The sequence below is a fragment of the Cryptococcus depauperatus genome, chromosome 1 (assembly GCF_001720195.1).
Source record: "Cryptococcus depauperatus CBS 7841 chromosome 1, complete sequence".
NCBI lineage: Eukaryota > Fungi > Basidiomycota > Tremellomycetes > Tremellales > Cryptococcaceae > Cryptococcus > Cryptococcus depauperatus.
Window position 1 is genome coordinate 1,622,694 of NC_089468.1, and position 27,413 is coordinate 1,650,106.

The 27,413-nt window shown below is 44.5% G+C and overlaps 14 protein-coding genes across 14 annotated transcripts; 7 read left to right on the forward strand and 7 right to left on the reverse strand.

Annotated features, from left to right (window-relative positions):
- Window positions 1-160: 160 nt before the first annotated feature.
- Window positions 161-2,030, forward strand: L203_100606 (uncharacterized protein; the record flags this gene model as incomplete). The annotated part of the gene is made up of 6 exons (XM_066210063.1): window positions 161-472; window positions 528-951; window positions 1,008-1,211; window positions 1,258-1,333; window positions 1,390-1,612; window positions 1,665-2,030. The coding sequence occupies 6 exons, from the start codon at window positions 161-163 to the stop codon at window positions 2,028-2,030; spliced, it is 1,605 nt and encodes a 534-aa protein (XP_066066160.1).
- A 107-nt stretch (window positions 2,031-2,137) lies between these two features.
- On the reverse strand, window positions 2,138-3,853 carry L203_100607 (uncharacterized protein; the record flags this gene model as incomplete). Its single annotated transcript, XM_066210064.1, has 2 exons — window positions 2,138-2,323; window positions 2,375-3,853. 2 exons carry the CDS (start codon window positions 3,851-3,853, stop codon window positions 2,138-2,140), a joined length of 1,665 nt encoding a protein of 554 aa, XP_066066161.1.
- Window positions 3,854-4,026: 173 nt separating this feature from the next.
- Window positions 4,027-5,370, forward strand: L203_100608 (uncharacterized protein; the record flags this gene model as incomplete). Its single annotated transcript, XM_066210065.1, has 4 exons — window positions 4,027-4,084; window positions 4,135-4,327; window positions 4,373-4,906; window positions 4,950-5,370. The coding sequence occupies 4 exons, from the start codon at window positions 4,027-4,029 to the stop codon at window positions 5,368-5,370; spliced, it is 1,206 nt and encodes a 401-aa protein (XP_066066162.1).
- An 86-nt stretch (window positions 5,371-5,456) lies between these two features.
- L203_100609 (uncharacterized protein) lies at window positions 5,457-5,799 on the reverse strand (the record flags this gene model as incomplete). Its single annotated transcript, XM_066210066.1, has 2 exons — window positions 5,457-5,640; window positions 5,687-5,799. 2 exons carry the CDS (start codon window positions 5,797-5,799, stop codon window positions 5,457-5,459), a joined length of 297 nt encoding a protein of 98 aa, XP_066066163.1.
- Window positions 5,800-7,723: 1,924 nt separating this feature from the next.
- On the forward strand, window positions 7,724-10,366 carry L203_100610 (uncharacterized protein; the record flags this gene model as incomplete). Its single annotated transcript, XM_066210067.1, has 10 exons — window positions 7,724-7,928; window positions 7,975-8,152; window positions 8,198-8,341; window positions 8,394-8,603; window positions 8,655-8,740; window positions 8,791-9,126; window positions 9,177-9,374; window positions 9,430-9,548; window positions 9,610-9,981; window positions 10,046-10,366. 10 exons carry the CDS (start codon window positions 7,724-7,726, stop codon window positions 10,364-10,366), a joined length of 2,169 nt encoding a protein of 722 aa, XP_066066164.1.
- Window positions 10,367-10,517: 151 nt separating this feature from the next.
- L203_100611 (phenylalanine-tRNA ligase, beta subunit) lies at window positions 10,518-12,815 on the reverse strand (the record flags this gene model as incomplete). Its single annotated transcript, XM_066210068.1, has 9 exons — window positions 10,518-11,159; window positions 11,207-11,672; window positions 11,721-11,790; window positions 11,841-11,955; window positions 12,013-12,282; window positions 12,338-12,544; window positions 12,597-12,652; window positions 12,709-12,763; window positions 12,813-12,815. The coding sequence occupies 9 exons, from the start codon at window positions 12,813-12,815 to the stop codon at window positions 10,518-10,520; spliced, it is 1,884 nt and encodes a 627-aa protein (XP_066066165.1).
- A 395-nt stretch (window positions 12,816-13,210) lies between these two features.
- Window positions 13,211-13,844, reverse strand: L203_100612 (uncharacterized protein; the record flags this gene model as incomplete). Its single annotated transcript, XM_066210069.1, has 3 exons — window positions 13,211-13,291; window positions 13,398-13,597; window positions 13,655-13,844. The coding sequence occupies 3 exons, from the start codon at window positions 13,842-13,844 to the stop codon at window positions 13,211-13,213; spliced, it is 471 nt and encodes a 156-aa protein (XP_066066166.1).
- Window positions 13,845-14,035: 191 nt separating this feature from the next.
- On the forward strand, window positions 14,036-14,533 carry L203_100613 (uncharacterized protein; the record flags this gene model as incomplete). The annotated part of the gene is made up of 1 exon (XM_066210070.1): window positions 14,036-14,533. The coding sequence occupies one exon, from the start codon at window positions 14,036-14,038 to the stop codon at window positions 14,531-14,533; it is 498 nt and encodes a 165-aa protein (XP_066066167.1).
- Window positions 14,534-14,640: 107 nt separating this feature from the next.
- On the reverse strand, window positions 14,641-17,322 carry L203_100614 (uncharacterized protein; the record flags this gene model as incomplete). Its single annotated transcript, XM_066210071.1, has 9 exons — window positions 14,641-14,765; window positions 14,813-15,039; window positions 15,089-15,441; window positions 15,493-15,620; window positions 15,674-15,872; window positions 15,921-16,280; window positions 16,334-16,433; window positions 16,484-16,620; window positions 16,675-17,322. 9 exons carry the CDS (start codon window positions 17,320-17,322, stop codon window positions 14,641-14,643), a joined length of 2,277 nt encoding a protein of 758 aa, XP_066066168.1.
- Window positions 17,323-17,481: 159 nt separating this feature from the next.
- L203_100615 (uncharacterized protein) lies at window positions 17,482-17,882 on the forward strand (the record flags this gene model as incomplete). The annotated part of the gene is made up of 3 exons (XM_066210072.1): window positions 17,482-17,670; window positions 17,737-17,747; window positions 17,810-17,882. The coding sequence occupies 3 exons, from the start codon at window positions 17,482-17,484 to the stop codon at window positions 17,880-17,882; spliced, it is 273 nt and encodes a 90-aa protein (XP_066066169.1).
- Window positions 17,883-17,951: 69 nt separating this feature from the next.
- Window positions 17,952-19,123, reverse strand: L203_100616 (uncharacterized protein; the record flags this gene model as incomplete). Its single annotated transcript, XM_066210073.1, has 5 exons — window positions 17,952-18,038; window positions 18,098-18,292; window positions 18,375-18,627; window positions 18,687-18,692; window positions 19,104-19,123. 5 exons carry the CDS (start codon window positions 19,121-19,123, stop codon window positions 17,952-17,954), a joined length of 561 nt encoding a protein of 186 aa, XP_066066170.1.
- A 103-nt stretch (window positions 19,124-19,226) lies between these two features.
- L203_100617 (cell differentiation protein rcd1) lies at window positions 19,227-20,717 on the reverse strand (the record flags this gene model as incomplete). Its single annotated transcript, XM_066210074.1, has 5 exons — window positions 19,227-19,374; window positions 19,423-19,712; window positions 19,759-19,865; window positions 19,913-20,068; window positions 20,120-20,717. The coding sequence occupies 5 exons, from the start codon at window positions 20,715-20,717 to the stop codon at window positions 19,227-19,229; spliced, it is 1,299 nt and encodes a 432-aa protein (XP_066066171.1).
- Window positions 20,718-20,877: 160 nt separating this feature from the next.
- Window positions 20,878-22,808, forward strand: L203_100618 (uncharacterized protein; the record flags this gene model as incomplete). Its single annotated transcript, XM_066210075.1, has 14 exons — window positions 20,878-20,894; window positions 20,950-20,982; window positions 21,027-21,072; window positions 21,126-21,153; window positions 21,200-21,207; window positions 21,257-21,325; window positions 21,371-21,400; window positions 21,454-21,497; window positions 21,547-21,580; window positions 21,626-21,670; window positions 21,718-21,881; window positions 21,931-22,106; window positions 22,152-22,314; window positions 22,358-22,808. 14 exons carry the CDS (start codon window positions 20,878-20,880, stop codon window positions 22,806-22,808), a joined length of 1,308 nt encoding a protein of 435 aa, XP_066066172.1.
- A 593-nt stretch (window positions 22,809-23,401) lies between these two features.
- Window positions 23,402-27,091, forward strand: L203_100619 (uncharacterized protein; the record flags this gene model as incomplete). Its single annotated transcript, XM_066210076.1, has 11 exons — window positions 23,402-23,873; window positions 23,925-24,191; window positions 24,244-24,801; window positions 24,846-25,111; window positions 25,155-25,287; window positions 25,338-25,572; window positions 25,621-26,037; window positions 26,088-26,466; window positions 26,515-26,703; window positions 26,755-27,015; window positions 27,062-27,091. 11 exons carry the CDS (start codon window positions 23,402-23,404, stop codon window positions 27,089-27,091), a joined length of 3,207 nt encoding a protein of 1,068 aa, XP_066066173.1.
- Window positions 27,092-27,413: the final 322 nt, after the last annotated feature.

The window sequence follows — 27,413 nt, forward strand, 5'->3', positions numbered from 1 at the left end:
AAGTCTAAAATTGATCAGAAAAGATGTAAAAGTTACTGCGTTTAAACTATTTCAACGCCACGTCCAATTTTGAAAAGTAAATTAACTTTTTTATACATTTATTTCTTCAATTATTTCAAAATTAGGCATCAGTCAGGTTGTTATACCCTTGCAAGCGGTCATGGGAGATGAATCGGACAAGGACGTTAGCAACGGACTCGTCGCAGACGTTTTGTCTTCCCAAGAACCATCAACCCCTCGCACATCGTCCGAACTTGCCCCTCTAGACAACGACCCAATATGTTCAGGAAACAGCAACAAGAATCACCAAGACAGGGAAAACATGACGCCAGAAGAACGGTTTCAGGCGGTACAAGAAGAGTTGGAGTCTATAAGACAAGAAAAAGAGACCTTGAGTAATCAATATAGAGGGCTGCTTGGAAAACTGACTGCGATGCGGACGACTTTGGGTGATAAGCTCAAGGAGGATGCTGTATGTCATTCATCTTACACAGCGGTTGGAGTCCTTGTACTAATCAATATTATAGGAGGAGCTGGATAGGCGAGAAAGCCAGATAGCTAATCTGGCTACAAAGAATGAAGAACTTCAAGAAACGATAAAAACGCTTCAGACAGAATTATCCTTGTCTTCCCAAGAATCTTCATCGCTCGCTGCCCAGCTTTCCCAATTGAGATTGCAGTCGGATTCTCTGTCTTCAGATGTCTTGTCTCTGACACGTGAAATGCGAGAACTGAGAGGAGAGATGGAGAGACTGAGATCGGAAAGAGAAGAATGGGAAAGAGAGGCTGAGAAAGAGAGGGAGAGGCGAGAAGAGGCTGAAGAGAATATGAGAGCAATGGGGAGGAGGGAAATGGAGATGAAGAGGGGAATGGGTAAATTAAAAGAAGAGAGGGATAGTGAAAAAGAGAGAGGAGATAACTTGCAAGAAGTTTTAAGCGAATTCCAAGCTGGTGAGTGGTTGAGTATCATATTAATCCTATCAACTCTGAGTATGTGACTTTTGCAGCAAAAGACTCGGAATTGCAACAGGCTATCTCTGAGCTAGAAACTCAGCTTCGCCTTGCAGCTACTTCTCTCTCAGAATATAAACTTCGAGCAGCGAATGCCGAAACTCGTTTATCAGAGCTTTCCAATGATGCCACAAGGACAACCGTTTTAGAAAAGGAACTGAAAGAGAAGAATCAGCTCATTGGAAAGTTAAGACATGAAGGTAGGACAGGCAATGTGATGAAAGAGTATTAGCTGATTCAGAGAAGCTGTCATCACAAATGAGCATTTGACAGAAGCACTAAGAAGATTACGCAAGAACCAATCCGACAATAATGTTGATCGGTAATGCCTTGTTTTCTTGCAGAGCGCTCTGTGCTAGTAGCTGATGAATTGATCAGGCGGCTTGTTACCAATATCCTTCTCTCATTCCTCGCTACCTCACGAGGCGACACCAAACGCTTCGAGATGCTTTCTCTACTATCGACCATCTTGTCTTGGGACGACACAGAGCGAGAGAAGGCTGGTTTACAAAGACAAGGTATTATCAAGGGAAAAGAAAAGGAAAAAGAACTATCCAGGCTGGAGGAAAAGAGTGCGGAAGAGGAAGCCGCCATGAACGAGGCAAGTTTTTGCCTTGCTTTTATGCATTTGGCTGATGATTAATACTATATAGTCGTTTAGCAATCTCTTTGTAGAATTTCTTCTCAAAGAAGCTTCTCAAGGCCAGCCATCTCGACCTTCCCAATTGCCCAACTCTGGTGTACCGCATCGAATCCAATCATCCACATCTATTCCATTTGAATCATCACTTTCTCCCCCCCAAAATCCTTCCGGTTCTGTAGCTGGTGGATCGATGACCTTTTCTCCACCATTCCCGGTACATTCCATTTACGCAAGTCCGCAATCTAGCTCAAGAAGGTTATCAAATAGTTCAGCAACCTCAGAAAGAGATAGAATTGTGATAGGAGGACGAAAGTCAAGTTATGGGTATGGGTTGAGAGATGTGTTGGATCAGCAAAAGAATGGGCAAGGACAGTAATATTTAGAATCGGGACAGGGGATTGCATCCATGCATTTATATCCATATTATGCTTAAAGTAATTGAAAATATTCTCTGGCATGGATTGTAATGTAGTGGCAACGCAATTAACCGATAATACCTACACCAAGAGTCCCCGTCATTAGTTGTTCTTCACAAATCTTTCTTCTCTCCATTGCCGCTATTCGTTCGGCCTCAGCATCGGCAAGGATCATGGCAGCATGTCTCTGAGCCGATTGTGCTCGCAAAGTGCTTTGTAAAAGTGTGTTGTAATGATTGTTATGATTTACGAGCTGATTATCATCTGTCAGCTCAAATAATCTAGTTTACGTCCAAAGACATACCTCAATTTCCCAGGCCGCACCTCCAAATGACACCTTGACTTGCGGCAACTCGGCCATAATCTTCACTTGCTCATCCTGTTCCTGAACTTCAGCCAAATCTCCCTGACCGATTCGCGGCTCCTCCCTGATTGCTTTTTCTGCAACCGAAGGAGCAAATGAGGGGAAAGGCGTAGCTGAAACGGAATTCGCTGGTGAAGAACTGGCACGGTGAGGTGTGTGAGAAGCAGATACTACTATAGGCGAAGAAGTGAAGGAATTGGATGGGTGTCTCTCAGGCGTAGGATGCGAAAGCATCGACTTGCGTTCTGACCAAGATAATCTCCCCGAGGCGCTACCGGGAGCTGTTGGCATACAAATAGCAGGAGTCGTTTCTGTTTCTCGTACTTCTTTAGCGACGAGCGCAGAAGGTGCGCTCATGCTGGCAATAGGAATGGCAACAGGTACTCTTGGCCTTGTACCATACAGATGAGCAAGGGCACGAGGTCCCGATGGAGGAGCGAGCCCCATGCGTTCAGAGCGGGGACCAGTAGGTGGTTTCTTTATGAATGCAGCTGGACCTGTAGGAATCCCCTGTGTCGTAGGCTGTGGCAGAGATGGAGGCGCTACAGGAGTAACTGGCCGAGAGGTGATGGGGTCAGGTAGGGGAGTTTGAGATAGAGACTTGGAAGGTAAGGATGGCGAATGTGGTTCTGGAGAAGCTATGCGGGGATGTTTATCCGGAGAACGTGTGGCTAATCTATTGAATGGTGACATTGGGCGTCTGACTGGAGAGAATTGTGATTCCCGTGATGGGGTTGAAGCCGTGGAAATGGATGGAGAAGGACGACGACGAATTGGCGAGCGCGGCGACGGGGATCTTGGACGATAATACCCTCTATCTCTTTCTTTTTCTCCGTCTCTGTCTCTATCCCTGTCTCTATCTCTATCTCGTTCCCTCTCCCTCTCCCTCCAAGGCGTTCTTTCATAGCGCCTATATGGAAGCGGCGATCTCGACCGTCGTCTTGGCGGTGACCTCGGTAGTGGCGAGCGAGGTCTAGCAGGTAAGCCTGAAAATGTTGCAGGAGTAATAACGGGAGAAGTAATCTGTCCCTCTTCTGGTGTCCCTTCCGACCTAGTTTTGACCGAATCCACTACATCTGGCGGAGGATCATCCCTATCGTACGTAGCGACTAGCCTTTGACGCGGAGGACTTCTCAACCTTTCACGATCCCTCGCATTAGATCGCATTCTCTCTGCTTCTCGACTAGGCGGCCATCCTCCTCTTCCGTTTGTCGACCTAGACGAAAAATCGTATTCTCTATCTCTCTCGCGTTCCCTCCAATCGCGATCCCTCCGGTCACGGTCGAAACTCCCATGGTATCGAGGCGCACCACGATAGCGGTAGTCGTCTCTGGTCTCCCTATCACGAGCATAGCGAGGTGGGCTATCCTCTCTGAAGGGCCTTCTAGGCATATGAGGCGGCGACGGTGAACGAGGCATTTTTGGAATATAAATCAAAGTTGAAAAGCAATGATAATAAAAAGAAAGTACAAAAGCCACTCTCAAAGTTGTCCCGATCCGCTGGTGGAGGTGTGTCCATCCACATTTTCCGCTAATGGTATGAGCCGTAAACCAAGCCACTTTTGAATTTGCTTTTATTTCTTCAATCTAGTATGGCAACCCATTCGCTGCGTCTTAATGCCACAGGATGGATAGGTCTGGGCGCTATGGGTAAGCATGCTTGGAAAGAGGCAGCAAGTGTCACTAAACATCCTTCCCAGGCCATCCCATGGCTCTCAACTTGTTCACAAAGACATATATTGCCCATCAACAAGGGGCAAGCTCTGGAAATAGCATTCGTTTCTTCATTTGCGAGCAAGACGATTCAAAGGCAGATGCTTTCGTGCGTGAGCTCAAAGCCAGAGGTGGAATGGACCTTGCAGACAGAGTGATGAGGGTAGGCAGTGGGCGAGAGTAAGCTGAGACGATTGCAGATAGATCTGTCGTTGACACAACTAGGATGGCTTTGGCGGCTTCGAGGATATTCACAATGCTTCCGTCAACTCCTCAAGTTGAGACTGTCTACCTTGACCCTAGCCATGGTATTTTGGCTGGTCTCAGGCAGCTTCCCAAAGACACGCTTGCCTTGACACCCCGTTCCTCTAGGACTGTTGACTCATTGAATGAGGCAGAAGGGGTTGAAAAGGAATGTATTGTACCTACCAGTCCTGACTCCTCTCCTTCGACAGCCTCGTCATCGACTGTTGTTCCTCATACGCTTCTGGTTGATCAGACTACTTTAGACCCTACGGTATCCCTTCAAGTCTCGAGTGTCATTCACCAAGAGACATCTCGAAAGGCCTTGATGTTGGATGCTCCGGTATCTGGCGGTACAGTAGCTGCTCAAAAAGGCGATTTGACAATTATGTTTGGCTCGCCTTCTGACACTGCCACTCTTTTGGCAACGCCTCTCTTGCAGCGCATGGCCAGGGTGAATGGTGTTATTGAATGTGGGAAGAGCGCTGCCGGTGTTGGAGTCAAAGTCTGCAACAAGTCAGTACCAATCCGTACAGAACGAGAAACCTAACACGATTAGTTTGGTACTGGCTTGCAATCAAATTGCTCTGGCAGAAGGTCTAGCCCTAGGGCAGTCGCTAGGTATAGACCCCTCGCTTTTGACTGGCGTTATCAACAGCTCTTCAGGATCATCCTGGTCTTCCCGGACCAATCCTCCAGTCAAGGAAATTCCCAATACTCCTGCATCTAGAGATTATAGCGGAGGATTTCAAACCCGCCTCATGCTCAAGGACGTCTCATTAGCCCTTTCAGCTGCTCACAAGCATGATCTACCAACGCCACTGACCTGGGCAAGCCAATCTATCTATGAGTCTGTCTGCCAAGAAGGCGATGGCAGCTGGGCAGGAAAAGATTTCAGTGTAGTTTATGAATGGATACAGAAGAAGCAGAGAGAAGGAGTTGAGACGGGCTGGAAGGGAGACACTGGGGCTAATCTCTAGCGTATTGTGTTCCGTACAAGTATCATGACTCTGACTCTGTCTTATAGTATGTCATGATGATTCATCTCTATCATAAATTCCACTATCTACTCTTCATTCTTTGACGATGCACTAGGCAATTGACCGTAGTGCCTTGGGTTTATGTAGTGAGGAGGTACCTCCGATATTCTCCTGCCATTTGATTTATTATAAAGCATTTTTGTGCGTTCCACAACCTCCCTCCAGGCTGACATGTGCTCGGCAGGGATGTCAACTTTATAGCGAGCTAATCTTGGTGCGCAAGTTAGCTTTGGGTAATCCTTGTACAATGGCTCACGAATTAGCAGTAGACAGAGGGTTTGTCGTTCTGTCTGCAATACTGTCAGAGGCACCATCGATGATGCTGTCGGGGGCAGTGCTTTCGGGGACAGTGCTATTTGATTCAGACATTTCCCAATATCAACTATCCGATAAGCTCAACTTTTGTTGTGAATGGGAGTACTGGTCGATTGACTTTTCTTTTATACGCTGGTTGGGATGCTTGCATTCTCATCGTCTTGCTACAGTTCTCATGCTAAGTTTGATTAGAAATCTAACAATCCTTTTGCCAGCAATGCTTCGTGAACTTTTCTAATATGGCCTTCTTTTTTTTGCTGTGCTTCCATACATCTGCCCATTCACAGAGCCTCGATCCTTTCAGTCAGTTTGGATGCAACCAGTAAGAACCCATCGCCAACAAAATCAACAAACGTTTTCACTGTCGAATGAAAGGATTGTATTATTCGATAACAGCATTGTCGTTAAGATGCGCTGTGCAGGCATAAGGCCTCACAGGCTTCTCATAGGCTCATAGTTGTATAAACAAAGGAGATATAGAAGAAGGCATCAGGTCAGGATCGAGACAAATTTTGCCAGACAGTCTGCAGAGTCAGGTCTCAAACGACGACAGCCGAGAAGGAGAAGTGATAATTCAGCAGTAAAGCCCATAGAAAAGAAGAAAAGAGGCAGCTAGTGAAGGGCAGAAGACAAGAATATCAACTTTGACTCGTAACCCATCCGTTTCGCTTTGCCGAATACACCAGAGGTACTTGATGATGTAGCTTCTTAACGGTTTTTGAGCTCATCAGCACGTAGCTGTCTCTTTGCTCCCAAGGTGATGGTTTTGGGCGGTTCTTGCGTTAGAATGGCGAAAAGCATACGCTCTTGCCTTGTGTAATCTATGAGAGCCGAACATACCCATTAACGAATGTCTAAAGACAAACTTGTCTGGCAAAGGTATTATTAACAGTGTTAATAAGTGGAATAAGTATATATATAAAAGCAAGATTACATGTTCCGAGACGAATTCCTGCGAACAACAGCCAACATTCAACACTGCCAACAATCCACAAATTGACAGATAAACTCTTCTGTTATTGTGAGCCTTGATCAAGAGTACCAAAGACACTTGTGGGAGACTGTATTAAACCATGGGCCGCCCAGGACAATTTGTATCCTTTGCCGTCTTTGAAAGCTATAAGCGCAAGTAAAAGGTTGTAATAATCCAATGTCAAGGCTAATAGTGAGTTGAGAACATCACTTACCAACACTGACAAAGTCACCCAATTATAAGAGATCAAAGCCAGAGGATAAGGGTACGCCTGTCAGAGTTGAAATTGGAGCAAGGGTAAGTGCTCTCAGCCAAGTAGCCTTTCGTGCAAAGCTTTACAATGGTAGGATAGAAAGTAGCTGTCACAATTGGGGTGTTCTGGGGGGCTTCCTTGGGACGACTTATAATAAGTAACTCTTAAGACAGCTAATTAATATTGATTCCGTAGAGAATCTATGGAATGAATCTACTCTTTATATATCATTATCCTGAAACCATCCAATATACCTGACTCACCATCTTCAACAGGGTACACGAGTTGAGTGTCCTGACAGTAGCACAAGGTCTCTCGATTTTTCCAAGGAAAAGCGTATTCAAATGTGAGTTCCAGTAAGACATACACTAGCCAGTACAAACCGACACTATCACTGTCAATGAACAATCCTTTTGCGAGCCATTTTGACAGTTTTTCGTTGTTACCTCTCAAACAACGGCCAGTGAAATCGACAGCAGCTCTGCTATCAGCCATTCGTTCAAAAGTGGATCAGTAACGTTCCAAATGGCCTCTATGTCTTGCGGCAACATTTGTGTCAGCTTTGATCCTTACTATACAACTTATGAAATTTCTTGACTTGTCTTCATGTAAAAAGATGTAAAAATACAAAAGTAAAATAAAAAGAGTAGAACAAAATATCATGTTGGCTGTTTATATGTGTCCGGACATTAATTCGGGTATAACACAACCGGCTTCATCTTTATTACAACTTTTCAAGTTTTACTTTAAAAATGTTACATCTTGAATCTACCATGTCATCCCAAAAGGTAATTCGAGCGAAACTGAAAACTATTCTCGATGTCTATCTCAGTCACAGGCCGTTCTTTCAAAAGACACTGTCGATAGGCTTCGTTCTGTATTGCTTCGTGAGCACCTATGCCTCTTTGACGGGAAAAGGTGCAAAAGTTGGAGCAAGCCATGGCTCAAGAAGAAAAAGTAGGTCTTTTTTGGCTACAATCTGGTCTTTGGCTCAATGTAGCAGAGGACAAAAAGGTCACTGGGTCAATTAGCGATCCCATGTTCCATGTGAGACTCAAAAAATTGCTAAGAATAGTCATTCCCAGTCTGAAGAGCAGAGAAGCAGCCATGCTGGCTTTGCACTCTGCGTTCTTGGTAGGACGTACAGGGTTGAGTTTGTATGTTGCTGAGTTGGATGGTCGGTAAGTGGCCCAGTGTCTGGTGACTGTGTTTTGACGCATGAGAAGAATTGTATCATCCATGGTGACTGCCAATCCTTCTCTCTTTATATTAAACATTGCCAAATGGCTTTTTGTGGCTATTCCAGCTACTTATACCAACTCCATGTTGGAGTATCTTCAGTCTGAACTTGGTCTTGCGTATAGAACTAGGTAAGTAGAGAGTACAATTTGGAAAAGCATGTGTATATTGAATGTTATACAGATTGACTCAGCACGCCTTGAAAAACTATCTCGATCCGCCAGGGATTTGTAGCGAAGAAAACATAAGCGGCGAACAGCTTTTCTATAAACTGGCAAACCTCGACGACAGGATCAAGAATGCGGACCAATACTTGACTGTCGACATTCAACAGTTTAGTCAGAAGCTCGCAGAAATCTATTCAAACATTGCAAAACCCGTATTAGATGTCATGTATGTGTTGCTGATCATACACCAGAAGCGAGCTTACAAGGACCATGTCAGATTATACAATTACCAGCTGTCGAAAAATGTTGGTGCTGAAGGGCTGGTCATTCTGACTGTTTTGGTTCAAGCCAGTGCTGGTCTTTGTGGGCTTTTTTTTCCTTTGACACAGTAAACAGAATCTAATGTCACGCAGTACGGGCTGTGACTCCGCCTTTTGGTGCCTATGCTGCTCATGAAGCCAAACTCGAAGGAGAACTTCGTTTTACACATTCTCGCCTGCTTGAATCAGCAGAGGAAGTTGCTTTATACCATGGTGAAGAAATTGAAAAGAATGTGATTGAACGAGGATACTTTGCTTTGGTAAAACATGTGAATCGTGTCTTGAAGATACGAATAGGTCACGGTATGGCCGAAGAAGGCATTATTAAATGGTTATGGGGTAGTTTGGGACTTTGCATTTGTGCCATTCCTGTATTTGGTGGGGATATTCTAGGTATGAAAGGGGGTGATTTGGGAAGCAGAACAGAAGGTGTGTCGCCTCACCTTGTTATCTATTGCTTTATGATGACACTTGTCTAGGCTTTGTGACCAATCGCCGGTTACTGCTTTCTTCCAGCGACGCCTTTGGCCGCGTGATGTACAGCTACAAGGAACTTGCTGAGCTGGCTGGATATACAGCTCGAGTTGCAGATCTTTTTGATACTATGGAAGATGTGAAGAGAGGCCATTATCAAAAGAAGCTTGTAAGCAGTTCTAGTATTGATGATAACGCCAAGAGTGGGTTTCATTCTTTCAGTCTAGATATTGCTCGCTGATGATGAATTTTTTACAGTGCTTCAAGGCAGAGGTCAGGTCATTGAATCTGAAGAGATAAAATTCGATCAAGTGCCTCTTATCAGCCCGAATGGGGACGTCTTAGTCAAGTCTATGAGCTTCAATGTTCAACCAGGGGTATGTCTGGTGTCCTACCTTCTGACCTACTATTGTTGTAGCATACTGAATACCATGACAGAAACACCTCCTCATCATAGGACCTAACGGTTGCGGTAAAAGTAGTCTCTTCAGAATTCTCGGTGGTCTGTGGCCTGTCTATGGTGGTACAGTCTATAAGCCTCCTGCCTCTCAATTTACATACATTCCGCAACGTCCATACCTCTGCACAGGTACTTTGCGAGACCAAGTGATCTATCCTCACTCTTATTCCGACATGCTCGCTTGTGGCACCACAGATGATGACTTGCTGGAAATCTTGAAAGTGGTTGAGATGGGGCATATAGTCGAAAGAGAAGGTGGCTGGAACATGACGAGGGAATGGCGGGATGCATTAAGCGGAGGCGATAAACAGAGGATAGCCATGGCTAGGTTGTTCTATCACAGACCTAAGGTATCTCTTTTTTTCAAAAAAAATATATTAAAATTGAAAAGAAGGAAGCTGATGAAGGAGACAGTATGCCATTTTGGACGAATGTACCAGTGCTGTCACACTTGAGGTTGAAAAGGTCATGTATGATCATGCCACCTCACTGGGAATCACACTCATGACTGTATCACATCGTCCTTCGCTATGGAAGTACCATGCTATGGTACTCCAATATGATGGCATGGGTGGATATATCTTTACTGAACTTGATGCAGAAAAGAGGCTAGCGTTACAGGAAGAGAAATTAGACTTGGAACATAGGTTGCTAGGAGTTCCAAAATTGAGAGAGAGGTTAGAGGAACTAAGAATGGTTAAGGCCGAAAGAGAACGAGTCGGAAAAATGACTTGACTAGAGAAATGGCGTATTGTATAAGGTTGTAATCATTATGTACATCTCTCTGGGTGACACAGTATCTTGTGTATCAATCTAGTCTGTTTTGTCACCGTATGAAGTCTGCATGATGTCTAATTATCTTCAAGTATCTTCTTGAGATCTGGAATTACAATAAAGGTTCGATATCAATCTCTAAACTAGAACAAGGCCGAACCAAATCAAAGTTATTGAGGACAGTAGGGTGCAAGACGCCCAAACTTCCTATGTTGATGTCCTTTTCCCAAACAGTGCCCTTTGCGGAAGGCAATGCAGACTTGATGTCAAAGACGAAAGATTGAAGGGGGGATTTAGAAGATAGGGTAGTTTTGGCGGTAGGTTTTGGCCGATAGAAGACATGAGCCGCCCGTCCTCCAAGATAGGTTGGGTCCTCTGCTTGCTGAATGTAATACCCATACTGGCCTTCGTTCTTTTTCTTCTCCAAGAATGGTACAGACAAGATCTGCATCACTCTGTCCAACAATCCATGGGTAACCTCGAAACCAGCTTTTCTGTCCATATAGACCGCACAAAGTCTCCGATAATTTCTTGCTTGCCTCTCTGCTGATGAGTCTTGAATAGCAACATCAGAAACTTCAAAGATTTTCATAGGAAGGGGGAGAGCTTTGTTTTCTCGAGCGGTTTTTAGCATGCCTGGAAGCAAAGAAGTTCGGACAACCTGGTACTCCAGTGACTTGGGGTTTGCGAGACGAACAGCATAATGCCCAGGGTCAGGTCGATTGAGGTAGGCAAAATTTTCATCGTGAGAGCACTATGTATGTTTAGCTCTTGTCTTACACCATATCGCATTCAACTTACAAGGATAAGAGGTAAAGCCTCAATCCAGCCTGCCATAGCGCACTCCTTTCTAACAATATCTCCCAATTTATTGATGGGGAATGCCTTAGCCACAGTATTGGTGGCAGGCATCGACAAGGGCAAATTGTTGAAGCCGTAAGCGATAGCAGCGTCCTCCATGATATCACATTCGTGTAAAATATCCGGCCTAGTACATGGAACAAGAACATCAAGGAGATCCTCGTCAACAGTAGAAGGCTTGGCGGTAAGAGACATGCGAGTGAGAAGGGTACAAATCTCCGGTCGAGTGAGCGAAAGCCCAGTTGCGGCATTAATATAGGAAGCTGAAGCGGTGGTGGCCCGAGGAGCAAGGGGAGGCGTCAGTTGGGAAGAGCCGTCGGGCAAATGAACTCGAATTGGCTCGATAGTATAAGGAACACTAGTGTACTCGCCAAACATAACTGAAACCATATTTATCACAATATCACTATGTATATCAGCGTTTCAATTCATCATCTCATACACAAACGCTTACAGTTTGGTTTTGTCAATAGCTGTAGTGTCAATAAAGATATTTTTCGTCTTGCCAGGAACGATTTTAGAATCTGAAGAATCATTAGACTTTTCTGTGTACATTGCGCAAACTTGAACTTACGCTGGGAATTGATAATAGGAGGCATAGAACATACTCGGTCCTTTCCATCGTAGATGACGGGATATGCTGGAGCATCCTTGATCAAATGCAAGTACTTTCCGAGATGTCTATCACCCTATTGTGATGAATTTCATTTGCTATTCCCTGTGACTGTACTGGATATGAGACTGACCTCGTAGATAGCCATCAATTCTTGGGCAGTATGTTCGGTGTCCTTATTCAAAGGCACAAACTTGATTTGTTTTGGATCTTTGCACATGTACTTGAAAGGCCCTTCAATTGTATCCAAATCATGGGTGCCGATAGCGACGAAACGTCTCATCCGACAAAGGTTTTGATGAAGTTTGTCTTGAAGGTCGATAAAGGATTCATACTCATTTTGATTCATGGGTCGAGCGAGGCGGAGTACAGCACCGGCAAAATATGGCCGAAGAGGGGATGTCTTGATTTGAAGAAATATGGTAAGCGAAGCATATTTGACTCAAGTTGAAACATACAGAATTGTCCACATAGACCTCTTGCAACTTTTCCGGAGTTCCGAGTTTGTACTCTGGAGGGGCATCTTTTTGAAGAAAGATCCGTAATGCCCGAGCAAGACCTTCAATACAGAGCAAATCATATCTGTTGGCTGGTATTTCAATCTTAAGCTGAGGAGGAGAGGTAGGAAGTCCTTTTTTCCGAGCTTCCTCGACTTCAAGAGTAGTCTTTAGCAAGGCAACATCAGTGACATGCTCCTATCCATCATGTTAGGCTTACATCTTCGTCGAGTTCTATACCAAAGTCAAAACAGAGCTCGTCAAACTCATGAGTAGCTTAAAACGTTGATCAGCTTCATCTTCCACCTTGTCATTTGTGATTCGCAACACACTGTATTCCTTCTCCAGGCGCTTGTAAAGCTCGGCTTTGTTAACAGCAATAGTAGGCTACGGCGATATTTAGCACTATATATCCTTGATCACAAAGCATGCTTACCATATCCCTTTTTGCTTATATTATATCGGAGACCAAAAAGATTGAATAAAGATAATTTCTTTTCAAACATCTTCACATTGAATGACTAGAATATGATAGTAACACCGTGGGAAAGCAACTTTATTACGTAACTAACTATTTGCTGGCAATGTCCATCTACCAGAAATATGTTAAGAGCAAGATTATCAACTACAGATAATATTGAAAACCTTTCTTCAAAATTTGGCAGCAAAATCAAGAGCCAGTAACACGCTCTTGCGGCCATCCACGATGATCCAAATCCCAATGCATACGTCTATTTTCTGACGTGATTTTACCTCCCTTTTTACCGCACTTTGGACGCACTTGCATCGTTCCAAGCGCATCCAACTTCTCGCTCCTCAATGCCCATCAACCATCTACTCTTGGAGTTTGTAGCCGACCAAATGACGTCTCCCGATAATCTCGCCTATTTTGAAGATACCATACGCCTCAAGAGCCTATGGTCAATAAAGAGAAAGGATAGGTTGGCCCGATGGGACAGAACCAAGTGTTCAAGAGCCAAACGTCAGTTCTTGTCAATGTGCTCTTTACAGGGAAACCCACCGCAACACCCAAACCGACCCAAGCACCAGTCTTCAAAACATTCTTCCACCAGCCAGCGTTGATTGCTCTCGCATAGATTTGAGAGTAGGCATGGGCCCAGGTGCTGAGGTCGAGAGGAGGCGCAAGTTTCTCTGCCTGGTAAACCTGCTTGAAGATGGAGGCGACAACCTTGGAGTTGTAAACTAGCGGTTCCCGATATCCTATGTCCCATGTTCGCTCAGTAAACCATCTTTTTACCATTCCAAGGGAGAACTAACCACCAAGAGCACCACCAATCTTCTCACCAACTGGTCCAGTTATCTTCTTAACTGTGGTAGCAGTGGAGGCATAGGCTTTTTGGGCAGACTCAACGGCCTTTTGGATGTTTGGATTGTTAGCAGGGTTCGTAGAGGTGGAGTTGAGCCTGCGACCAGCTACTCTGGCTGTTCTTAGGATTTGCGGGCGCATTTTTGGTGAAAAGGTTTCAGAAATATATCTAAGAGAATGGTTTGGCGATATCTGCACTTGGAGATGTCAAGTCGGACTTTCCCGACTTTTCCGTATGTGGCAAAGCGTGATTATGTAATCACTACATCAACTCTTTCAAAGTCATCTTTTTACTCAAATAAAGAAAAAAGTCATTGAAAAACATATCAAGGATGTCTCGTTTAGGCTCCATCCCAGCCAACTTTTGCACTCATCTTCAAAACACCTCCAGAGGTTTCCATCCACGTACATCTGTACCCTTTTCAAGCACTTCCCTTGCCATCTCAAACATTCTCCTTCGTTCAGGACTCGTATCAACTATTTCACTGGGTTCCCCAACTGGTCCTGATCCAGTAAAGTTCAACTCATTGCCTGTCCCAGCAAAAAAGCTCTGGATAGGATTCAAACACCGTGATGGTCAACCAATTCTGAGACGAATGAACCTCGTATCAAAATCAAGTCTCCGAGTAGTCGTGAGTAGAGAAGAGTTGGGAAGATTATTATTAGGCAAACGAGCGAGGAACGTACCTGGCGTCGGGATAGGGGAAATCTTCATCGTCAGAACGCCAGAAGACAAAAAGGCAGGGAGGATAGGAATGACGAGGTACATGGAAGGGTCAGAAGCTTGGAAAGCAGGATTAGGAGGAGAAGTCATTTGTCGTGTGGCATAGGAGAAATACATAAAGGCATAGTAGCGACGTTGGCATGTTATTCTAGATCATAATACAGCGTGTGTGTCACAACATTATAACGCATTCTATCTCAGCTCGATACAATTTTAGCTTTGTCTTTGGCTTAGCTCAACCCCCATCAACCTCACTTCATCAAGGCGAGCAAGGTGCCGTTGTATACTCTCTTTGGCGGCATTGACCCCCTGGTGTTGTCCTTCTTGCCTCCAGAATTCTACATCATGTCAGCAGATCCTATGTTCAAGCTACGCAAAAAGTCACCTTTCAGCCGCCTTGCAAACCACAGGCCTAGTACAATTTGCCCCACTCCGTCTGGCCTATCCTTCCCTCCCACCATCCTTGAAATTTCTATTCCAGTCTCAAGCTGTCGGAGCATCCTCTCCCGCCCACCGTAATGATGTGTGCTAGTTGTGAATGCAAAGATGAGAAGGCGAAGAATATTATTGTTTGACTTTTGGCTCAATTCATAAGCAGTGGAAAGCTCTTTTCTTGAGAGAACATAATCAGATACTACCACAGAACATGTTGAAAGCTCACTTGGAATTGACGCGATTTTCGTCAGTTAGACTGGCAAGGAAGTATCCGGATGCGCTAAACATTGCGCTATTGCTTCCCTTACACATTTCAGCGAGGACGTTCACATAATCCTGGGTTTCAACATTCTTGTCTAAATCTTCCAGTTTATTTTCAGACGCAAGAGAGCCGATACTCGCAATCAAACTGAGCTCGCTTCCAGAGTTGATCAGAACTTTACAAGCTTCATAATATCGCACAGCCGCTAACGTGGCACCGAGATGATGAGCGTGTTGAGCGAAAATGAGGCATAGATGTGGTGATAAAGGATAAAACAAATCATTCGCCTTTAGAAAATCTGCAATCTCGTAGAGCAACTTCACCAATATTAGCTTTGTATGTCTCCTCAAATAGAATACGCGACCTACATCCCGACCCTCTCGAAAAGAGCTACGATATATTAGAGCTGTAGCTTGCTCAATCATCAGTTCGCCACGTATGGCCATCACCTCTTTGCGTAATGCTATGACATGCGCCAACCCATGCACCGCAGAAACTATGTCTAAAGCATCAGTCATTTGCGAGATTCAGGCTGGCAATCTCGCGTACATCCGATATCCCACATATCCTCCGCTCTTGCCAGACCTTCAGTTTCTCTCAGTACCTTTGGGTGCACAACACTCTTGCATGTTGCATCCGAACCGGTAAAGTCGCGCCTGGCAACGACTGTGGTAAGATAAGTGAGCATGTATAGAATATTAGGGGGTGTAGTTTGAATTTGAAGCGGTCGATAATTAGGTACAGGTATCTGCAACACTGATCAACAAACTGATTAGACAGAATTCTCAAAACATACCGACATGACACCTCCAGTAGCCCTCACGCTGTTGAAGACCTTCTTGTCGGCTGTTTCGTCCATGAGAACATACAATTTTTTCATGATCCCTTTGGCTACAGCATCATTCCCTATTCTCCCTTCCCACAACGCCCTCAATAGTAGATAGTGGACACAAAGTGATGTGAGCCAAATCTGTTGTCCATTTTCTATACGAAGCAGTTCGGTGGGCGATGTTTCGTCAGACCAGCCTATCGCGGAGGCAAAATCGGCTAGAGCTATCGACACGACTTCCCATCGACGATGAACAAAGGTGATCCGGGTCTTTATCAGTAGCGCAAGCTGTAACACAAGTGTATGTTTGTTGAGACGAGCTTCTTTCTAGACAAATAGTTGTATCAGCATATATGTCTTCGGGCTATAGAATAACCCACTATCAGTTCATCAACGACACTCAAGTACTCTACTGGTCCGGCATGTTCGATGTGTTCGAGGTACACGAGGTATAAGTTGTATCGATGAGAGATGTCATTTCTACATACACATTAGTCCAGATAAGATGTAATACGCTATAAGTTACTCACTTGCACGCAGTTAAAGCAGATTGTATAAGTCTCTTGCCGAAATTGAATTTCCCTTGCATAAAAGCCAATCTGATATTTAGCAACTCTAATTCAAGTTTCATGGGTAACAGGGACGATTGTCGTTGGGCAATGAAGCACTTCAGCCCAATTGAATTAGCCACCATATTCTGCGCTGATTGAACAAGACTCACAGCTTGACCAACGACATCTTGTAAATCATCTATCAACCTCTGATAATCAATCTTTAGTGATATCTCCGTCTCCTTATTCCTTCCTTTTCTCCGCACTGCTTGCCATGCTGAGTACACCTTAATACCAACCAAACCAAACTCCAAACTAAACGCGACCCGCTCTTTGTTTGATAGTTTATTCGAACCGAGACCCGTTTTCAAGAGGTCGAGGGCAAAAAGCTGGAGACCAAGAGCTTTCGCAGAAGCTTCAGGGTCATGAAAGAAACGATGAGAAGCATAAGCGTGATAGAAAGGGTTTGATAGATCACAAAGTTTTATTAGAGGATACCCAGCCTTGCGGTCAAGAGATACGGATCCAGGTAAGAAAGCTTGTTGATAATGATGTTGTGCGGCTTGATGTGCTTGCTGTGCGTGGTGATACAGCAAAGCGGTGATCGTCGGAGAGCTCTCATGCTGCTCCAACACCTCTTCAGGCTTTTCGGGCTTGAAGCTTTGCTCAGTATCTTGATAGAGTTCTGGCGATATCTTTCTGCGTTTTAGAGACTGTTTGCCGTTTTCAAGGTTGGGCGAAAGAGAACGATGGGAAGGATGCGACGGAGAAGAGGCGACAATTGTGTTGTCGCTGCTTGGATAGCCTTCTCTAGACATCCGTCTCAGCTTTGAAATAAGACAAAATAAAGAAAGAATTGACAAAAACATCTAAAATGAAGAAAATCAATATACGCGACATTATCGCGTCTCGTTACGTAATTCTAGACATATGATGAATGATTATTGAGGAATCCGTTTTCTTATTGTTCAAAAACAATGATATCCAGAGACAAACGTCCAACTTTTCCTATACAAACTCCATCTATTACCCAAAGCACTCATTCTCAAATACATCCTGCCTCTTCAACTGGTCAATCGCGAGTACATGTCACTTTAGTTCCACATTCTGGCAGAAGCGATGGAGTTGAATTTTCTGACAAGACAAGCGATCCAAGATGGAGCGACGTGAGAATTGTCCATCCAGCCTGGGAGGGATGGGGCAAGGGTCCTGGTTATAAATCCAAACTGTAGCTATCCTCAAAGTGAGTTTGTGCTTGCATGCATTCACGGCAGGACACTGATGTGAGATGTGACTGTTTGACAGATGCCAATTGAGCCTGACCGCTTTGTATTATCTTGCAACGGATTGGTTGTACACTATGCATATGGTGTTGTGAAGCTTTTGTTTTTCACTTTGCAGTCATTTCTTTTACAACCATCTGTTTTAATTGGCAGAATGGGACCTGTTACCCAGTGCGAAGGATGACATGAACGCCAGAATCAGTCTTGACGATACCACTTATCTCTCCAATGGGCGTTGCGAGTGTCGCGTCCTAGGTAATCTAGTCAGTCACAACCCAAGCAGTCTCATCACTGTGAAAGAGTAACTCACCTCAAAAAGCTTTTGCATCTGACCCTTGCCAAACCAACCGAGGTCTCCGCCCTTCTTTGCACTGGAGCAATCACTCTCTGTCGAAGCGATCTTGGCAAACTCCTCTGCAAGTTCTGCAGCCGGGAGAGATTGAAGGTATGCAATGTGCTTTTCAATGATTGCTTGAGCTTCATCGACCGATATAGTGATATGGTCCTAATGGAAGGAGCACAAAAAGTCAGACTTGATCTTTACGACATCTATTGCTTTAAAGCAAAGGCTTGGAAGGTATGCTTACATTTCGCCAAGAAGCAGGCCTCCTGCTTCCAGCATGCTTAGCCAGGATATGACTTGCCCTTATCTGGCCGTCCTTGCCTCCAGCAGGTTTTGGCTGAGCATTGAGGTACTTGTTGGCGCCAGGGAGCTGGTAGATTTGTTCCGAAGATAGCTCAGTGGGAGCTTCCCAGGTTGATACACCCTTTTCAGCGTGATAAAAGTAGGGAATTTGGCGAGAGCTGGAAAAACGGATTTCCCAGCCTGTGGATGCCATCCTACAGTGATCGATGAAGATTTAAGTCTGGATAGCATAACATATGACTGGCAGACCTACTTGAATCTTTATAGGCTAGAAATGAAGGTCGAGGAATAGTCACAAATTTAAAAAATGGCAAGATAAATTGAGAATGATGGCATGTTATCAAGCTCCAACAACAAAAAGTGGAGGTGGAAATTAACACAATGTTGAACCATGCATAGAAACATTAAGTTACTATTCCCATAAATATACCATAAATCCTCAAGACTGTCTTCTTAAGATCTCTCTCCCAATACTTACCACTCAACAAACTGTAAGAAGAACAAAGCAAAGGCGAAATATGATAGAAGTAGAATCCAATGTTAATTACCCATACACAATCTAATATAAAAATGACATGTAGATCGTGATGCTTGGTGGTGTTATGAATACAATACGTGAAGAAAAAAATAGGTATACGATGAGAAAAGTGAAAGAATACGCATCACAGACATATTGGTAGCGCGAAGCATTGTTTGATTTAGAAAGAGGGATCTGGGTGGATACTATATCAATACCTAAGACTGGCAAACTATGCAGATAGCCAGAGAAGAAGTGATTGGAAACGCCGGTATGTCATTGCAGTTCGGCTGTAGGGCGCTCGTTGAGGTTCATAAGTAGAGTTTGGAGACACCGCTTTGTCACAATGTCGCCTTTCAGAAGAGGGGCAAAAGTGTTGTCTTGGAGAGCTTTAGGAAGGCATGCTCGAAGAGCTTCTCTTGCTCTGCAGCTTTGTGTTAGCACTGGGAATTGGTTTATGGAGCTGACGAACCTTGGATTATCACTCATTCTCAGATAACACCTCACAACGTGCTTTAATAACCGAACAGCCTGGCTTTCTACGAGAGCATCCACCATGTTGGCTAAGACCGTTCCCACAGCATAAAACCTTTCATAAGTTTGACAAATGTATTGTAAGCCGAGATCGTCTGCAAGTATTTTCTGCACGATGAAAATAGCGACGGTTTTGGATAATTCAGAACCTGTCTCCATGATGCGAAGACAAAGAGGGATAATTTCTGTCGACAAAAGAAAGTTGATAACATCTGAATTGTCATTTTGCTAATGAAGGTATCAGCATGAACCATACTAGACCATCCAGGCATACTTTGACTAGGGCACCAATAACACCAAGCGAGGTTAATCGTAGGTACTCAAATGGCCGTGTTTTGCTCGTCGTGTTAAGGAACGGATAGAGAAAGAGCGGAATATGTGCTACGTAACGATGAGCAACCTGAATATGCTTGGTTTAGCATACTAACCATTCAGAAAGAGAGATCGAGTGTCAGAATGACTGGCAACACATTGTAAAAGTGCAAGTGCGTTACATACCCTATTCGACGCATGGGCAGTAAGAGATGGTGGAGAGAGTGCCGGGTAGACTGCAACAATCTCCAGTAGCAGCGAGCTCATGATACCTGGTCTCGTTTAGGATTTTTGTGCTAAATGGACATGAGGCCAAGACTTACCAAAACCACCCCACAAAACTAACGCCAAGTCCTCATATAGTTCTCTCTTCTTGCTCAATTCTAGAAGCGCAGCTTCTCTCGTTTCGGGCTCCAATAGCTCCGTAATCAAAACATAAATTTTTTCTTCCTCACTCCCTGCTGGTGGTGGCGCGCCATTTGGCATCAAGAGAACTTTTCCTCCAGCACCTGCACCCATCGCGACTCCAGCCGTCGAAATATTTTGTGCTTGGTTTGAGAGATTATGTGGCTGAGACGTTGGCGGTGGCGGGTTGTTTAAATGCTGAGCGAGATTCTGAGGAAGGAGTGGACCTGGAGCACCAGCACCTGGTGTGGCTGATTGTGCATTTCCCAGCTGTGGGGTGTGTCCTGCTCCTGCCCTCAAACTGTCACTAGCAGACCCATATGTATACTGTTGTCTCCTTTCAAACATGTAAGGGGGTAAATTAGTTGGTTGACCTTGCAAGTGAGGAAATGCTTGAGAAGGCCATGAATGGGTTGCAGTTTCGGTATCTGGGGTCGATGGAGCTGTGGGAGGACGGTGTAGGGCTTGATGGGCGAGCGGGTGGTGAGACAAGTGCGGCGGAGGATGAGAGAACATGGCGAAACTAGACTTGATAGCTTGAGGATGAATATATAGGAAAGAGATTTGCTTTGATGAGATGAAGCAACTTAGTCATAACAACGGGCGGCGTTTGCCGAAAGTGGCACCTGGCTACTTCTAGCTTGCTACTTTTTATACAATTTCTAATTGTGATAACATGCAAGCACCGCGATTGTAAGTATGCATGGCTACTATATGGCTATCACTTATGTTACGGCTGCATACGTAGAAGACTCAATGAGCGGCAAGCTAACCCCAATCCGTCAGTAGAGGTAGAGTCCGCTTAGCTAGGCTTATCGCAAGTAGATATATAATCTTCATACGATCCTTAAAACACAAAAAGAATTACGTCGTAAGACATGCGAGCGTCATATACATAATAAATGACTGAGCAACTTGAATTAGGATGCTGAAGATATGTTACGGGCAGTAGGTGAGCCAAATACGAATCATGGTAATCAAGCTGAATGGTGTATTAGCTGCCCAAGTATGTGGGAAACACGCAAACATAATCATATGCTAATTAGTTTTTTAAGATGAAAACAATTATGAAGGATAGGTTTATGCAGATTCACACCTTGCAAGAAGCAGGATTTAACCGAGTGGTACGTATAATATCATCCAACAATGCCTTGCTGATACTTGCCAAGTTTGCTGGAAGAAACTGGAATCATGGACAGGTACAAGCTTCAATGCTGGTAGATATAACAAACTGATCCGTGTGATGGATTAGAGTATCGAGCTGGTCTTGAGAGGTCCCACAGGACGGTTTCTACCGTGAGAGGATTGTGAAACAAGAGATGGGTTTGATTCTGATTCACTGTAGAATGCCATACATCATATCAGTCATGTGTCATGAGGTATGTAACGCCAAATTTTTTGATAACCATGCTAACAGACAGCAGATGGCTCACATAGAGCAGATGAATCATGGACCAAATTTCCAAAAGGTGTTTTTGCATCCTGCATTCTTCTTGCTGTATCTAACCTCTGTTAGCTGATGAATGACATTAAAGCCGATGTGTCCCGCTTGCAGGCAAGAGGGTATTATGGCGATGGTTTTTGGTCAGACGGTAAACGTCTTCGCGACAGTGAACGCATAGGGGTAGAAGGTTTTAAACCAAGTGATTTTCCGGAATATGTCTGTGGTGTTAATGCTGCGTAAATTCCTCATCTTGGCTTCGTTGTCATATCACTGAAACACATTTAGAGACGCAAAAAAGGCAAAAAAGTCGCGCAGGGGGTCGAATGCAAGCCTGAAGTCAGAACTAGCCAAAGGCCAAGCCTCCCGCAAAAGTGGGAGGCAAACAGATTATAAACGAAAGGATGGAAGAAGAAACAATGTCGACATGGGAGAGATTGGTATGCGGCTAGACGGTGTCCGGGGTATGTCTCCTCTGCCTAACTTGTAGATTGTTTTAACGAAAGAAGCAATCATGAAACAAGATCGAGAAGACCGCAAAGCTTTCATAGATCAGCAAGTAAAATCAATGATACGCGAAGGAATGACCGTTACTGCTGCTAAGAGGAAGGCTAATGACCAATGGGAGCGAGAACATCCTTGGTGGGCTGAGAGTAATACGCGAAGCAAAGTGTAGGTCACAGCGAGGTGTGGATGGGGACTAATAGGAGTGAAGTGCAAGGTCCAAGGCGGCAGCGAATTTGCGAGCTGAAGCTGCTGAAGCGCGCCTGCGTGCTTTCGCCAGTTCGTCTAATGACTTGAAAATCGAACAGAACGAACCATCTGCTGATACGGATGGCGAGAATTCTAGCTCTGACAACCATATTGAAGAGATTCCAGATCCACAATTAAGTGTTGAAGAGAGGAAAAGGCAATTGGACACTATGGACGATAGCGAAAGAGACGGCTTGCGAGGTGGCTGGGAAGAATTTGTCAAACTTCCCATACCAAAAGTTGACCCAGACACCAAGCCTTGTGCATTCGTAGGGAAACGTCCGTTTTCGTCTGATATTACTGCTTCTTCTTTTGTCTCCGCAAAACAGCGCAAAACATCTGACGACCTTCCTTCACGGTATTCGGTTAATCCCGCTGGACAACAATGTTCACAAACCTTTGACCCAGCATAAGGCTATCTAGTAGCGCCAGTCATGCAACTCTGATCACACTAGAGCTGCCACAAAAATCATCAAATGAGGAAAAGGGTGTGAACGTTCAAATGAGCAGAGAAAGCTGGAGTTGCAAGGTTTGTACCTTCTTTAATAACATGAATAACAGTTCGTGAGATAAGTGGCAGCTTTTGGCGAGAAGCAACATTCTTGACGACTGTGATAGAGATGTGCATCGCAACACCACAAGGACCCATATCAAATAATGTGAGCGTCATATAACCCATACTCATGCTTCCAAAGCAAATCCTATGAATGCATGACCATATTGTATCTTTGGAAAGCTCTCCCATTTGTATAGAGACAACCCAAAAATCTTATTACTTTGTTTTTATACCAGCATTTGCCACATGGCTGGTAATGGCCGGTGTTTATGTAATGCCGACCAGTGGTTACACTGCTTGTGACAGGATAACAAGGAATTCACCCAACAAAAATAATATCACAATTTTCATTTAGTTCTTTCTCTTGCCTGTTTCCGACTAATCCAATATGGTTAGTGTAATGTTTCGTCTCACAAAACTGTTTCGCCGCTGTTGGGCACTGTCCATAACATGCTAACTCAAATTCAACCTACACAGGCGTCGAACGATCCTAAAATTAGGACCATCCTGCAAACTATAGCTTCAGAGAAGCGCAACCTCGAAGGAGCCCGCGCAGTCATGCGCGCTATAGAAGCGTCATCCAAGAATGAAGTAGTTATGCAACAAGCACAAAATGAGATGCGTTCAGCTCAGGCTTCAATCCAGTATCTAGAGGATGAGCTCGCCAAGTTGCAAGTGTCTTCTGGGTCTGGGTCGGGCTCAGGCTCTTCAATGAGCATTGGACCGCCGGGAGCGCCAGGGGGAGGAGGTGGTAGTGGCAGAGGAATGCCTACTACTCCAATTAGAGGAGGACCACAGACAGCGGTCAGTCCAAGTCCTAGTGGGAAGGGATTTGAAGGGAGAGATAGGCCGCTACCTCCGCCGCCTGAATCAAGTTCTACAGAAGGAACAAGGAAGGAGCAGAAGAATTATTCACAACTAGGTAAACTCTTTTCAGCCGATGCTTCGTCGAATGTTGACTCTTGAAATATAGATTTACTCCGATATGATGCGCCTCTGACCGGTGCTAAGATCAATCGCATGCTCAATCAGCTTCAATTTAAGCTTCAAGTAGAGGAGCAATACAAAACTGGTATTGAAAAGATGGCCCAGGCGTATAGGGCAGAGGGCGATAAGAGGCTGAAAAGCGAAACAGATTCGAAAAAGGTAGAAAGCGAGAGCAAGATCCAGCTTTTAAGAAAGGCAAAGAGAAGATATGAAACATTGGCTAAGTTTGGCAACCCTGTTGATGACGAAAGCGGTAAGATCTCTACATCTATGTGGCTCTAAGTTTGCCTAATGTATCAGCATAGAGTTTGAGCCAGACGGTAAACGTAAAGAGGCTCTTCGAAAACCTATCTCCGGTAAACTTATAATCTCATTACGTGCCGCCCGTGAACTCAACCATCGAGCTCTTTCTCGTCGTTTCTCCAAAGCTTTTACCGAGACCACCGTTGTCATTAAAGTTGAAGGAAATGAGCGAGCAGTCTCTCATCCGTCGCGGAACGACAGATGGCATGAAGATTTTCACATTCCTGTAGAGAAGGCCAACGAAGTAGAAATTACTATATACGATACAGTTGCTCCTGGAGATACAGCTCCTATAGGTATGCTTTGGCTTCGAGTTAGTGATTTAGTGGAAGCACTGCGTAGACAAAAAGTCGGGATAGAGGGACAGGGCGCTGGTTGGGTTACTGCTGCAACAGCTGCCACTATGGGACCGCGAATCGGAAGTGCACCTGATTCTGTCACGTTACATAGCGCTGGGACTATCCGCGGAAGACCTGATGCAGAGGGAAAGGGACCTGATGGAATAGAGAGTTGGTGGTCTGTTGAGCCTGCTGGAGCTATTTGTCTAAGACTGGACTTTGGTAGGTTCTATATTACTCAACGTAAATATACTAACTTTTTGTAGTTAAGGATGCTGTTCCTGGCGGCCGTCGCCCATACGAAGCTCTCGGCCGACAAGGTGCCGTTCGTATGCGCAAAGGCGATGTCTACGAGTTGAATGGTCATAAATTCGTACAACGCCAATTCTATCAGCCTATCATGTGTGCCCTATGTCAAGAATTCTTGCTTACGGGAGAGGGCTACCAGTGCGAGGATTGTAGATATGCCTGTCACAAAAAGTGTTACCCAAAGATTGTTACAAAGTGTATCAGCAAGTCAAATGCGGATGGAGTAAGTCTTAGATACAAGCGATTGGCCCTAATGATATTCTTAGGAAGGAGACGAGGAGAAGATCAACCACCGCATACCTCACAGATTTACACCCTACACGAATATATCCGCCAATTGGTGTTGCCATTGTGGATATATGTTGCCTTTTGGTCGTAAAAACGGCCTTAAATGTTCAGGTAAGGTCACGACATCGCAAGGATTGAGTATAACTTGATGTTGCTTGTAGAATGCGCCCTCACTTGTCACCAGACATGCTCTCATCTTGTTCCCGATTTCTGTGGTATGACCATGGAAATGGCGAATCTGCTTCTCAAAAATCTTCGCGATATCAAGACTACCCAGCACCGCAAACCACTTACTAACACTTCAACTGCTTCTCTACCCTCGCATCATTCACACGAGTCTATTGCACAACCTCCACAGCAAACACCTCCCACTCCACCTCGTCAGTCTGCTGGCGGGTATGTACTTGACACCCTACATCAGCAGAGTCCTCATCAATTGGGTAGTTATGATAACAATCGCCCCAGCGGCGGACGGCCCATGCCTCAACTTCCTCCCGTTACTGTTCCTAGTAGCCGATTAAGCTTTGAGAGCGGTCGCCCACAAGAACAATATGAACAGATGCCTCAGGTTGCTCCTCAGCAACAAACAATCCCGCCTGGCGCCCAACCTGCTCAATCTCAATCACATTACCCTTTAAAGCCTGCACCCAAGCCGCAGCCAGTGCCACAGAGGCTCCCACCTCAACAAGCAGCCATTTCGCAGAAAAGAAAAGTTGGGTTAGATGATTTCAACTTTTTAGCAGTTTTAGGCAAAGGAAACTTTGGTAAAGTCATGCTTGCAGAAGAGAAAACAAGCAGCAGTTTGTATGCTATCAAGGTTTTGAAAAAAGGGTTTATAATAGAAAATGATGAAGTTGAAAGGTGAGTAATGCACCAAACAGACACAAAAACAAAAACTCATGACTTTCCAGTACTCAATCCGAAAAGCGAGTGTTTCTTGCTGCTGCCCAAGAGCGCCATCCCTTTCTTCTTGGTCTTCACTCTTGTTTCCAAACTGAAACGCGAGTTTATTTTGTCATGGAGTACATTTCTGGTGGCGATCTTATGCTTCACATCCAAAAGCGCCAATTTACGCTACGTCAAGCCAAATTTTATGCTTGTGAAGTTTTACTTGCTTTGCAGTATTTCCACTCCAAGGGTATCATTTATAGAGATTTGAAATTGGACAATATACTGTTAACGTTGGATGGACATGTCAAGGTAGCTGATTATGGACTGTGTAAGGAGGATTTGTGGTTTGGCAAAACAACTAGTACCTTTTGTGGTACTCCAGAATTTATGGCACCCGAGGTATGTCAAAAACATTCATTATTTTAATAACACTCATCCTCTGTTTAGATCCTTCTCGAGCAGCGATACGGTCGTGCCGTCGATTGGTGGGCGTTTGGTGTCCTAACCTATGAAATGTTGTTGGGACAATCACCATTCCGAGGCGAAGATGAGGATGAAATTTTTGATGCCATCTTGGAGGACGAGCCTCTATATCCCATTACTATGCCTCGAGACGCTGTCTCTCTTCTTCAAAGAGTAAGTATCTTGTTTTGTTTGCGTTTGAGCACTTTCCTCAATGAATTGTAGCTTCTTACTCGCGACCCTACTCGACGTCTTGGCTCCGGCGAAACCGATGCTGAAGATATCAAACAACATCTTTTCTTCCGAGATGTCAACTTTGACGATGTCTACCACAAACGTATCCCTCCGCCCTACTTCCCCACTATTGGGAATGCTACGGACACTAGCAACTTTGACCAAGAATTCACGAGAGAGCAACCAACATTGACTCCCGTTCACACGCAGTTGAGTGAGACGGACCAAAAAGAGTTTGCAGGCTTTTCTTGGGTGGGTTTTAGTGTATCATATCTAGGCCATCACTGACAAATTACAGATTGCTCCTTGGGCGGCTTCGCAAGCTTAGATTACATGTGAACTCTTCGAAAGTATGTTTTATTCTGAGTCATAATAGAATGGGTATTATTTGACAGTTGGGGATTGGTAGCATGAATAGCATTTATGTGTATACGTTGTGAACTCGTCATGAAGTATGATAGGCAGGCATTAAAGGTACAATTGAATCACGTGATTTGATTTATAATTAATCCGATACGGAGATAGCCGTTCGGCAGTGATTCCCTTATCGGATTTGACCGACTGATCCTTTTTTTTATCCAGATGTCTTAATATTTATCTTTGAATTTTGCTTTTTTCGCCAAAAGAGATGTGAAGGCTAACGGAGCTAT